Source organism: Setaria viridis, unplaced genomic scaffold (genome assembly GCF_005286985.2).
Source record: "Setaria viridis unplaced genomic scaffold, Setaria_viridis_v4.0 scaffold_235, whole genome shotgun sequence".
NCBI classification, from domain to species: domain Eukaryota; kingdom Viridiplantae; phylum Streptophyta; class Magnoliopsida; order Poales; family Poaceae; genus Setaria; species Setaria viridis.
Window position 1 is genome coordinate 43,285 of NW_027255878.1, and position 12,675 is coordinate 55,959.

General features: G+C 48.4%; 1 protein-coding gene and 1 pseudogene across 1 annotated transcript; both read right to left on the reverse strand.

Moving 5' to 3' along the window:
- Positions 1-7,617: 7,617 nt before the first annotated feature.
- Positions 7,618-8,914, reverse strand: LOC140220156 (NADH-ubiquinone oxidoreductase chain 4-like; annotated as a pseudogene).
- Positions 8,915-9,053: 139 nt separating this feature from the next.
- Positions 9,054-12,594, reverse strand: LOC117848624 (NADH-ubiquinone oxidoreductase chain 4). The gene has a single exon (XM_034730099.2). It carries the CDS (start codon positions 9,932-9,934, stop codon positions 9,407-9,409), a length of 528 nt encoding a protein of 175 aa, XP_034585990.2. The 5' UTR covers positions 9,935-12,594; the 3' UTR covers positions 9,054-9,406.
- Between the last annotated feature and the right edge of the window lie 81 nt (positions 12,595-12,675).

Below are 12,675 nucleotides of genomic sequence, written 5' to 3' on the forward strand. Positions count from 1 at the left end.
TATTACAACCGGAAAGTGAGAGAAAACCAAATTCTCATACTAGAAGCGATTCAATTGTGAATTCACAACAAGTAGTCTGCGATCAATAGTTCATCGAGACAATGCCTAGTCAACAGTTTCGAGACCAAAGTGCACTAAAGCTGTGGAATGTGTTGCAGATGTTCAGTAGAGTAATCTTTTTTATAGAGGAATCCCTAGGTGGAATTTGTGATGTAATTAATGCTCTCTAACTAACTCAATTTCCAGTCATGTGCCAGTGATTTGCCAGGCCGGGGCCCGTTGGAAAGTATGCATTAGATAGCTAGGGCTACTAGGGCTAAGAGGAATAGCTTTTGATCAGTTGCCAAGTTATAGAGTTAGAGAAATTTTACCTAATTGCACACAAAAAGTTGCTCCCAAAAGAAGGAGCCTGTGGAAATGAAAGGGAATTGGTGATGGAGTGTGCAACGTTCGCCAAGCACTGAATATATGAAGTCAGCAGGGCCGGTAGTTCTTTCTTGGCTTGGATTCCTTCGCTTCCGAAAGAGGTTCATCACGAATACCATCAATATCAACCGGAGGAGATCGTATGCAAGAAGCTCTTTCCAACGACAATTTTTCTTCGAAAGGAGTACCAGCGTGAACCTAGGTCGCTCAAGAGGTACTTTGTGTTATACCTTAGACCTTACCAGATCCAATTGCTGTGCAAAGCTACTTATAAATAAGGGTTTCCTTTTTCCTTTTGTCGTACCTAAATGTTTCACTCTCAATCTTCCTCCATTACTGAAATGTCAACATTAAGCACCAAGAAAATGAAGAGACACTACATAGATAAGGAGGTATTGAATAAAGCAAGCCTTTCCTCTTTTGAACCTCGCCATTAACGTTAAGGCTATGCCATCTTAAGGTGCTACTACTAAATGGAAGGATCTTATCAACGTCCATGAATGCGAAATCATAGATCGAACTGACGAATTGGCAAAATTCGGTGCTATCATAGTATCCGCTAAGTTCACGGGCTGGAGATAAGCGGACTCGAACCGCTGACATCCGCCACAGGGTAAACCACCGCCTCTCAGGCCTCCCCGACGGGTTCTACCATAGAGGACAACGATAGACAATAACTCCCCCCCGAACACAGCTTACAACTTTCATCGTACTCTCCAATTGTTGAGCAACTCTTCTCAAAATCTCAAAACAAAAGGTGCTGAGTTGGAATCCCATTCTAAGGATTCTTGTGGTTCCGGGGCGATCCAGTCACCCGGAGAAGATTTCTTTTCTTTGCTGATTCCTCTCAATGAAATTTGCCATGTTGCACTAAGTTACTTACGGATGTATGCATGCAGTCCGGGAACACTTTGGGGTGAACACCCATCCGAACAAGTAGGGTCAATAGTTCAGCATTTAGGCCGTAACATTTAGCAAAAAACTAATCTTAAACCCAACAAGTGCTCTCCGAACCAAGCTAGATAGTCTCCTATCACTAGGCTCACCAACCAACTTGGACTTTGATTCTTTCTTATTATTCTAACCGGATATCAAAACCATAAGGATTGTTTCCAGCCAAGAGTTCCCATATGACATAAGCGCTCTTGGGTGGGGTGGGCCCTCATTCGCCAGGTCTTTGAGTGCCCGTCGTACCACGTGGTTGGTACACTAGGCTGATCGATACTTTACTTTGAGGATCCGGCACCTGCGCCCGACTCGGTCTGCCAGTGAATTTTGGCTCTACGTCCGGTCGTGCGTGGTATGTTCGCGATTCGTACAAATGGAAGGCATCGCGTACGTTAACCTTCCTTTATTGGGCTGGGCCATTCCATCTTTGAGAAGGGGCCCAATCTCGTATTTGATGGTCGGCGTGGCAATATGCTTAGCTTCGTAGACAGGTTTCCCAGCCGTTGCAAAGACTTCGCGAGAACGGTCAGGGGCGCGATTCGCCAAGCTAGGGCAAACAAAGCCGTCCGGCCCTACCAGATTAAGAATGCGAAGGCCTTTCCTTCGAAAGGAGAAAAAAAAAGAGCTATGCTATTGACCGACCCTTTCGTACTTACTTCGAATCAATAGGCCTATCATTTTTCATGAGGCGGGCCAAATAGAGAATGAAATGCAAAAATAGGGGAAGGGGGGATGGTCGCGCCTTTGATTTTGTTTAAGGGCTGCTCGCCTTACTAAAGTACCAAAGGCTTTCACGGCTGACACCCCTACCTTAGAATCTAAGCCCTTTGAAGCGCCAGTAGTTGTAGCAGTGGGTAAGGCTTTCGTTCAACTCGCTCCGGGTTCCGATCTATATGACCTCCAGACAGTACAAAGTACACCTCTTCCGTAGAGGCAAGCTGGTAGTAACCTAACCTTTTAGAGTCGGGGGAGCCGAGCCCTTAACTCTATCAATAGATAAATCTTCGTGCGTGGCGTGAGTTGGAATCCTAGAAAAGATCGATTGAGACTCCCTCCCCGGTTCCACGAAGATCTCTACGTACTTGTCTAGTCCAGGACAACTGAGATCTTCCGGTCTGCGTGCGTGGGAGCAGCTGAAACAAAGAAGAGTCTGGTCCGCTCTTCATTCAGGCCCCCCGCCTTACAAATGGGCCGTCCCCCTTAATGAATCGAATGGTCCTTCGACCCTCGTTTGATTCCGACGGCCGGCATAGATGAAATCTCATGAGACCCGCCCACTATTACTACAAAAAAAAAGCCCTGCCCTGGCACCTTCGCTAGACGGAGAGTAAGCGACTTCTATTAGCACCGGACCGTCGAGTCGAATTGATCGTGTCATGTGCAACGTCCATCAATGGTGGTTCATTAATGTCCATAGATTTAGACTCCTTCCCCCTTCCCTTATACGCAAAAGATCGAGAGGGGCCCGAACCAAACCGAGAACGTAAACAGAATTCGGCTCACTCTCGTATGGCTCGCCCTCGAGCCCTGGGCGAGTCGGCCGGGTCTTTCCCTTTTGTTCTGTTTCCGCCACGATAAAGACGCACGGAAGAACTATGGTATGCCCAGCGCGTGGAGGATCCGTTGAGAGTGTCCCTTGTCTCGGTAGGGAACAGTACCTATTGTCTTGCAAAATAAAGGTCAGTGCTACGGTCCCCTATTGTTTGATCCAATATTGACCGGTGCGGATCACGTTCTACTACCTCCGGTCCGTGGTTCGACCTCCCGTAGTGGTCCTTGCTTTTCTTTTTGAAAGCTCCGCGGGGCCAATTTTTCGTACTTGCTCAGTGTGCCCCCTTTCGTCGAGTGCCCCGCCCGGTTCACAGGGCTGTTGGCCTACCAAGCAAGCACTTGCCCACAGCTCCTGCCGCCTGCCAAGCGGGCTCCGCGCTCGTTATCCTGACTGTTCTCTCCGCTGGGCCCTTTCCTATTGCTCTAACCATAAGCTATGGCAATTCCAGCTCGCACCCACTCTGGCCCGCCCAGCGAGGCCTGAGTGAGCTCAGTGGTCAGCCCCTGACGTTAGGGGTCTTTCGCTTTTGCCAGATCTATAGAGATATTACGAGTCCTCCGTCCCAGATTCCCTCGCCGCGGCCATCTGGTTCACCGGTACTACCAAAAAGTCTCATGCTTACGTTACTGTGACTGATATATAAGTATGATCTCGGACTACGAAGACCCAGTCGTGCTTCTGGTTTCCATTCTCATCATCATATTGAAGGAAACTCCTCGTGCTCTGCCATAAGAACTTGGAGTCCGTATCATGGTGAAGGTAAGGTAACGCTGTGATTCTTGCTCAAAAAACTGACCGAACACGTTCGAGTTATTGGCTCGTCCGACCCGGCAGCATTCATGAGTCGCTCGTTCAACTGTCCCTCGGAGACACGGTCGAGAAGTGCCATGCATGGTCGCCCCCCCCGTCCTTTCTTTCTCTCGGTCCCACCAGGGCGGGCCCCTCTGGGGTAATAAAGAAATGGATAAAAAAAGGGGACTTCTGCTACGGGCTATGCCACCCATTACTTATGAGGGAAGTCGCATCCGTCCCATCGCAAGCACCTACAATGTTATGATCACATTGGTTTACCCTTTTTTGGTAGTTCAACGGACGGTCGCCCCTCCAACAAGAAAAGGTAGAAATATGGAAACTTCTCTGCCATTTAGATCGGAGAATTTATAGAGGAAATCGGGTTTTAAATTTCCAGAAACCACACGATTATATAGCCAAAGGGAATACGCCGCGCCTAAAATCATCCCAAGCGCTGCTAATGTGGCTACTAAGCTATTTCTTTGGAAAGCTCCTACTAAGATTAGAAATTCCCCGATAAAGCTGCTAGTGCCGGGTAAACTCATATTGGCTAAAGTGAAAAAGAAGAAAATGGTAGAGAAATTCGGCATGGTGCTCACTAAACCTCCATAATATCTAACAAGTCGAGTCTTATGTCGGTCATATAGAACACCAACACATAGAAAAAGGGCTGAAGAAACCAGTCCATGACTTAACATAAGTAAAATGCTACCTCCAATTCCCTGTATGTTCGATAGAGCCTAATATTCCCCCGGAGTACGCCGCTTACCCCCCGAACCGTACAAGATAGTTACCACCTATCATACGGCTTTCTAACTCCAATTCTTTTTCAGGTTGTTCCGCTCTGTCGGATCGATGGTAGTCTCAGAGATCTGGTAACCTCCGATATTTTTGACAACACGCTTCCTGCTTCCGTTTTGAGTTGCGCATCTTTCTCCCCGGGGCATACTATACTATAGTATCACATCGTAGACCCCCACCCCAACTCTATCTTCCTTATCAGTGAACCGGAACATAGTGCATAGGTACTCTTCGATGCTGCGAGGACGAGACGAGGTGACATACTACGATCACGCACTGAAGTTCTGCCCTTCGGCTCGGCATATGGAACCTCTCAACTGCTCCCTCGGGATAGGTAGGCCCATCCCCCACCCCCCTTTCCCGAGAGGCGGCCGGGCTGTGTTTCCCCAGCGGCCACCCAGTGGCGGCAGAAAACGAAAAAGGGTGGGCTCCGCGCAGTTCGCGTTTTATTGTAAAGAGAGAGCTTTTCATTCTCTTATAGAATATATAAGCCCGCGTCCACGCGGGTAAAGCCCAGCGAAGCTGCAGGGAGCACTGAGCAATGAGGGGATGAGGGCGACTCCGCCCACGGGTTGGACCACACCACAGGCAAAAGTCCTTCCACGGCAAGAGAAGGGTGACCGGAACAAGAAAAGGGAGCTAGTCGTTGGAGGGAAGACAAGGCTCGTTCCGTGCGACTCCACAGAAGAGTACGCGCGCTAGAAAAGGCAGCCAGCTTAGCTTAAAAACGCTAGCTAGCTACTTTTGTAGCCTTTTTTTGTTTGGTTGCCTACGCTTGCTCTCCGGGGCGCGCTACGGCAACACCCCCTGCTTGCTTCTTTCTGTTCGACGCGGAGCTCGCAGCCTCCCCACCCTTGCTTAGCGTTCCACTTGTGATCCTGGAGGATTTGGAGAAATGCGCCCGACCATGAAGAATGGATTTTAGCTTTTCTTTCATGTGAACGGCCCTATCTTGTAAAGAATGGTTTTTCGTGCTATAGACCACGTTGAGAAAGACCAACCAACAACACAAATAAAGACCGTTCCATTTTTGGGTACCTCGAAAGGGAGGTGCTCTTTATGATGCTACGGGCGGCTGTCCGAAGTGCATGCAATGACGGGCTCAGATAGGATAGGATTGTGCGCGCCGGGCCCTTCGGGTGTCCATATTTTGGCCGACCTTAGCGTAGGCCCCTATGTTATGCGGCCGTAATATTTTTATACCTTCCACCGCTGTTACGCCAGAAATCCAAGGTTCCACACGAGCTCCTGTTCTGCGGCGTGGTGGCAGGACCGCTAGGGGATTGGCTCCGGGTGTAGGTAGGGTCAAATCCGCAGGGGTCATGCAAATACATAGGCCCCTTCCCTTCTGCCGAGTTGTTTAGAAGGCGCTTTCCGTTCTACGGTCCCTCGGAGCGAAGGGTTAGGCAGGTAGTACGGGCCCTCTGACTTCCAGCTATGTGCTGTGTGCGACTCCCGCGAAGCGAATGAAGGGAAGCTCTTCGAGCTTTCTCCGCCAGCGGCTTATGTAGTGGTCGGCATTCCTACGTGCTCCGACTGATCCCCACTGGAGATTATATGAGGGGTCTTGGAAACTGTCGTGACGCTTTGGTGACGAAGGTCACCGGGGTGACTATGGAAGGATTCCGTGGTAGTCTCTGACTCCCTCCAACTCAATCAATATCAAGAACATGTCGTGAGCATGGGGGTTTGGCCGACTACTAAACTCTATACTATTGGCTAGGGCTAGGCTAGTTATAGCTTCTATAGTGAGTGGCCCTTCCGCTTTGATCTAGTTGTAGTTTGTATTGTACTAAATTGAACACATATCAAAGAAAGGCGATCAATCAATAAGTAGTTGCCCTTCTCCGGCCCGGGAAAAGCAGCGAACTCGTTAAACTAGGGGCTTTTTTATTCATGGTCGCTACTGTTGTATTGTATATTGTCGGGGGAAGCTACTGCTTCTACGACAGCTCCGCTTCCTCGTCTTGCTTCTACTTTGCTTGTTTGCGCGAAGGCTTAGAGTCCTTTTCGCTAGGTCCAAATTCGTCAAAGCGAAAGATCTGATCCAACGGAAATCCCGCATATTGAGCGCAGCTGATATGTGGCTACTAGGCGCGATCATCTCACATGCCATAAAAAAAAATACTTCTTTTTTTTATGGCCCGTCATATAAAGATAGAATAGATATGGATAGAGAGACATTCTATTGATTCGCGAAATGGCTCGTCGATCCAAATGAATCATTCTTCTGGTCTCTCTCTGCCCCCCACCCCAAAACTGACCCACGACACAGCGCCCATTCGTTTCGCGCGCGGGAAGGCAACGAAGTTCAGTTCAAAAGACCGCAGCGGAGTGGAGCAGCCGCGACACGAAGTTCCTTACCTTAGCTGGATCTCGCTGGTGCCACCTAAACGGTAGGTATAGGCGGCGGATGTCTGACGTTTGGAGTTGTCGTTCGTGCACCTGTCCCCAATAGAAGAATGAGTGATCCCTTCCCCTGCGGATCATGGCCTTACCACTAGGTCCCCGATGGCCTGCGGGGGATTCGGTATAGCAGCTCACGTTCGTTTGCGCTGCGCGTTCCCGCTGGACTGGACACGTGTTAGCTGTAGGAAGTATGGTTACGAAAGTCACTTCGGTTCGCCAGTTCAGGCTCAACTCCTCGCTTTACGTTAGCGGACTTACAGGTCGGGCCGGGGCTCCACGCTCTTTCTTTCTGTGTGGGACGATGCCGGGGAATGTGTCGAGGCGGCGAACAACAACAAGACAACTAACTACATTTGCTTTTTCCCTCCATGAGATGAGCCAGTGCATTGGACCGATGGATAATAGAACTGAGCAGGCCAAAAAAGCGCTTGGGCGCTCTACATACGATGTAGACTCCATCAGATACATATCGATTTATTTATGATGGATCCAGAATAGATAGATATCTTGTATCATCAATAGATAGAAAGAGGTCAACCCTTATTATTGATAGATTCCCTTTCGATCTATCAGAACAGATCAGGCCATCTATCAATCGATTTGAAAGGTTCATCTCGCTTTTCGTTCATTTCAGCCACGCCATAATATAATAGCCGCCACAATAAGAAAGAAGCAAGCGAAACAGCTAAAAGCGCTCGCTTCGCCGCGCCCAACTATTCTTATTCACGGGAAAGCCAACCGAAAGATTCGATTCGGACTTCGTAGAGCCGGTGCTGCTGCTGTCTGCGTAGGGCCGTCCCCCACTCCCGTCCCGGGGCGCTAAGGGGTTTTGTTTTAGGAACAGACGGCGGTGTTTTGCTGACGCCTCGAATCGACGCTTTTGTTGCGACATGCTAAGTTTTCTCCCCTATTGCTAGTAGGTTGATGGGTCGCACGCCCGGCACACATGTTTTGGCCTTGCTTGTGTGTCCATAACTCAAAATAGGTGACCTAACGGCCGCCGCCCGACTAAACATACCAATAGTCACCAAATTCATATGGGCTACTGAGGAGTAGGCAATGATCTTCTTAAGATCGATCTGTCTTAAAGTGGTCAAGGAAGTATATATTATAGCAATCGCACTTAGAGTATAAATGAAAGGAGTGAAACAAAGTGTCGCTTCGGGAAACATGGGTATTGAAAATCTTAAAAACCCGTAGGTTCCCAATTTTAAAAGAATTCCTGCCAAGATGACGGATCCAGCCGTAGGTGCCTCTACATGGGCTTCGGGTAACCAAATATGAACTGGTACCATAGGCACTTTGACGGCAAAAGAGGCGAAAAAGGCAATCCATAGAAGGATTTGGCGCCGCTCACTAAATTCTGTGGTTAATAAAATTTGTAAATCGGTGGTTCCTGTTTGGAGAAGAATCAACAGAATAGCTAATAGCATAAAAACGGATCCAAGTAAAGTATATAGGAAAAACTGATATGCTGCCTTGATCTTTCTTTGTCTCGAACCCCATACCCCTATAATGATGGTAGAGTCAGGGGTGGCCCCAAAGCGAAATTGACCGGTGGTGGTTGGTCGAAGCTCCAGTGGGTAGCCACTCCCTTCTCAGGGAACCGTACGTGAGACTTCCGCATCATACGGCTCCGTCCCGAGCTTCCGTCGTCGGCCCTTGTCATTAGACCACTATGCTTGTCTTTTCCGCCTTGACTCTCGAATCTTTTGCTTCTCGGGTGGTGGCGAACAATGCAGCTTGCGTTGCGGGAGATGCCCGCCCGTCGGGCCCGGCCTGCTTCCTGCCCGAAGAAGGCTAGCCGGACTAGTGGTAGGGGACCCGACCGTAAAAAACCCTATTCTCGAACCCTCTGCCGAGCTCTACCCTGCCCGCATTTATTTGGAAGGGGCCAAAGAAATGTCTCCACCTGCTGCCAACAGTCTTTCTTCGGAATTCTACTGAACGGGTCGATCCTCCCCCCCTCCGTTTGTTTTAGCAACTTATCCTAAGGTCTCTTCGCCAAGAACTCTCCGGCAACGACAGAGGAACTAACCTGCCTGCTGTGGCGGGGCGGCTTTTTTTTTAAACAATAAGACCTGGACGATTATCCCTACCCTCGGTAGCTTACGAGTTTACGTCCATCCCTGGTCGGGTACAGTTTCCTTTATTTTTATCCCTTGTAGCCGTTACCCGAATTCGCGCAAGTGTGTCCACACCCCCCCTGACTTGACGAGGAATCCATTCTCGCGAACAAACACACCCCCTACACACACCTAGGAGCACCCCTTCCTGCATATCCATACAAGACCAGAGTAGGCGGGTCGAGGTCCTACGAGGTACCCACTACTCGGAGTACCCTCCCACCAAAAAAAGATGTGTGGTTCGGTGGTTCGACCAGAAATGCTATGCTTACGCACAAGACTACCCCTCTTCCCGAAAGCTTCGCGGGGACCTTTACTACTTTACGACGACGGGGGACCGCCCGTAGGGGGTTTACTGCACAAGGCCCCTGCAGAGGAAAAGCTTGATCCCAGCGAATAGAAGATGCTCAGCTCCGCACAACATAGGGATTGGCACGCTTTCGGAAAGAACATAGAATAGTAGAGGATCCAGCATGCAGGACACGGCGATCATTAGAAATTCACGAATTAGAAATGCTGTAATATACTCTTTCCCAAAACTTCTCATACCAGACCAACCCACTGAAATGCAAATAGGGATCAGAAATGTGGTCAATATCACGAAGAATAATGAAAGACCGTCTATACCCATATACAAATGGATGTTTTCATAAGGAAGCCATCGAAGGCTTTCCACAAATTGAGAATTGGCCGTAGAAGGATCGAATTGTATCCGAGGAACAGGGGGATACAAAAAAGTAATAAGAGAAACGCACAGACCAATCAATCGTATCAGTCTTATTGAAGAATTTGGAATGAAAAGAGGAGTAATGCTTCCTAGCACGGGACAGAGAATAGGACCACTTAGATCGAAATAGCATTCACTGAAATGTTCTAACATAGAGTAGAATCGAACATTGAAAAGATTAGTTGACAACAGTCAATCAAAAGATGGGGCGCCAAATTACTAAACAATAGGGGTCTTTCTGTGCAAGTCAGCTGAACACCGTAATTGATGAGTGAGTAGGTGGGTTAGGTGCACCCCTCGCCCAGTGGGAAGTCATGAGGCTAGCCCCCCCTGAATGAAGAAGTAGTGGGGCCCCCTGCCCGCCCACGTATGCGCCTTTATTTAGATTCTAACTAAATATTATACTGAACTTTATCCGGGAATCTTTCTAAAGAATCCATCTGGCAAAACGCAATTTGTCGATTTCCATTTAAGGTACACCTTGCCTTTTTCAGGTAGCTTTGTTACGCCTATTCAGCTAGGTGGGGCATTGGTCATAGCCGAAGTCTAAGGAAAAAAATAAGGTAATGAGATGATGGTGCCATCAAGAAGTTTTCGACGAACGTAGTAGCGGCCAAAAATGAAACTCTTGCATGAAAGACCGGATTTGACGCAAGATGAATGGCGTTGGGTCAAATGAAACCCGCGATCAGAAAGTCACCAACGGAGCCATACAATCTATCTAGTAGTGTGCCATGGCACGGTACTCCGCTTCGGCAGTGGAAGGAGCAACTGTCTATTGCTTTTATCTCATCCAAGATAGTGGAGAGTCTCCCCAAAAAATAGAGAAGCCTGTAGTTGAGCACCTATCTGAAGGCCCAATCGGCATCAGTAGTTGCACGCAACTCTAAAGAAGACGATGACGGAAAAAAGGACGGCTCGAGAAAAGGTACCTCGAATATATCTAAGAATCCGATGAACTGCTGCAAAGTGAACTGACCGGGGGGCAGCCATGAAAGGCTGACTTTCTTAGGAAAAGCCATCTGGGCAAGAGATCGTCAGATAAACCAAACTGCCGACCTACTGTCTGTACTGCGTCGGATCAGATAATGGTGAGCCATCAGTCGGACGGAGTTTAACGTAAAGCTCCAAGGGAGTGTCAACAGTCTTCTCATCATTGAGTTGAGCTCGAGTGATCAAGTCATGACGTTATTTGATCTGAGATACCAAATATCCACGAGGAGAATGTGCGACCTCCAAGCCAAGAAAAGGCTTAGGGCGCGTCAGCGCCTTCATAGCAAATAATTGATGAAGGCGACACTTGATCAGCGATATGGTAACGGAGTAATCACCAGTCAGTTTGATATCATCAACATACAACAACAGAATAGCACGTCCTCGAGGATAAACTGATACGAACATGGCCGAATCATGATCACTCCGAGCAAACCCTGCCTGGATAACCACTGTGCTGAACTTCAAAAACCGACGCTATCGGGGCTTGTTGAGACCATAGATCGCTTTGCGTAAAGGACAGACAAGAGAAAGAAGAAGTCAGAAGGGCAGGTTCTCTTTCATCCGTCTTTTCTAGGTGCGCATCTCTATCTACTAAAAGTAGGGGTGGTTGCCATAGATAGATTGGGTCATTCGTAACCTGAGCAATAACCGATGCTACTACAGCAATAACGGAAATAACCGATGCTACAGCAGAAACTACAGCTATACGTGGCGGCCCCACACGCAGCTTTGTTTAACAAGCATCACCCTTCCTTTCTTTTCAAATGCTTCCTCAGGCAATCAGCAGCTTATTCGATTCCTATTCTTATTAAACATCTGATATAGATGGTGGGAACAATGAAGCAGATTCTTCATCTGTAGGTTGCAATCCGTATGATTTCTTCTCGATCTCCTGCTTGTGTTTCACCTCGCACCTAAGCATCACGTTCCTAGGGACAGAGACATCTGCGCTCTAAGGCAATCATAGTACTGCCAGCATGGTTACATCGTTCTGCGGGCAAGCTTCAACTTAAAAGTCACCTGATTTGGCACCAGCCAAAGGAGTAGGAACAGCTGCTGGGGAAGCACCATTACCATCTATGGGAGGTTGAATAGCTGCATAACATAAGTAGTAGTAGGAGCATGGGCACTGGGAAAAGATGAAATCGATCCAGCTCTGGTAACAAAGCAGTAGGCAAGCCGGGACCCTCCATACCGCCCGAGACTTTTTCCCCTCGGAGCGCACCATGGGATGCTTTGTGAACAGCCCCCTCTGTTCAATACCGATACCTGTCAGATTCCATAGCTGATGAATCTCTTTCTTTTTCCACTCTTTCGCCGTCACGCAAGACGCTTTTCTGGCACAAACCTAGTAGTTATTTGTCCTGCTGATCTTGGGTGAACTGATGACACTGATGCTCCAAGACCAAGAGTTTTCACAGCCAAAGCTATTGAAGCTGCTCCCTCCCATGAATCACTGCTTTCTGGACGCACTGCTTGAACACCATGGAGCAAGATAGAGCTCCTATCCCAATTGATCGAGCTGAACCCACCCACCGCCTGTGCAAGAGCAAGAGCGTCAAGCTTGGCATGAAAGGCAGTGACGTCAGAAACCTATTTTCAAAGGTTACCAGACTTGGGGTTAGCTACACGGAGCATCTCTTTCTTACCCTTCGGGCGGTCACAGGGAAGCTCTCTAATAGATCACTTAAGACAAAGGGAATTAACTACCGCACAGGACTTAAACTTCATAATACTTCCCATTTTCAGGAAGAAGAGCATAATGAACCCGGCAACTCTTTGATCAGACTCGCAAGCGGATACCTTCGTTCGGTCATTTAGCACGAACTTCACTGCCGGTACAGGAATGCTTTATATTTGGGTAATGAAGACAATGCACGCAGGGATCTTTTTAGCCA

Coding starts and splice junctions, on each gene's coding strand:
- LOC117848624 (XM_034730099.2), bottom strand. CDS start 9,934: ATGTTAGAACATTTCAGTGAATGCTATTTCGATCTAAGTGGTCCTATT.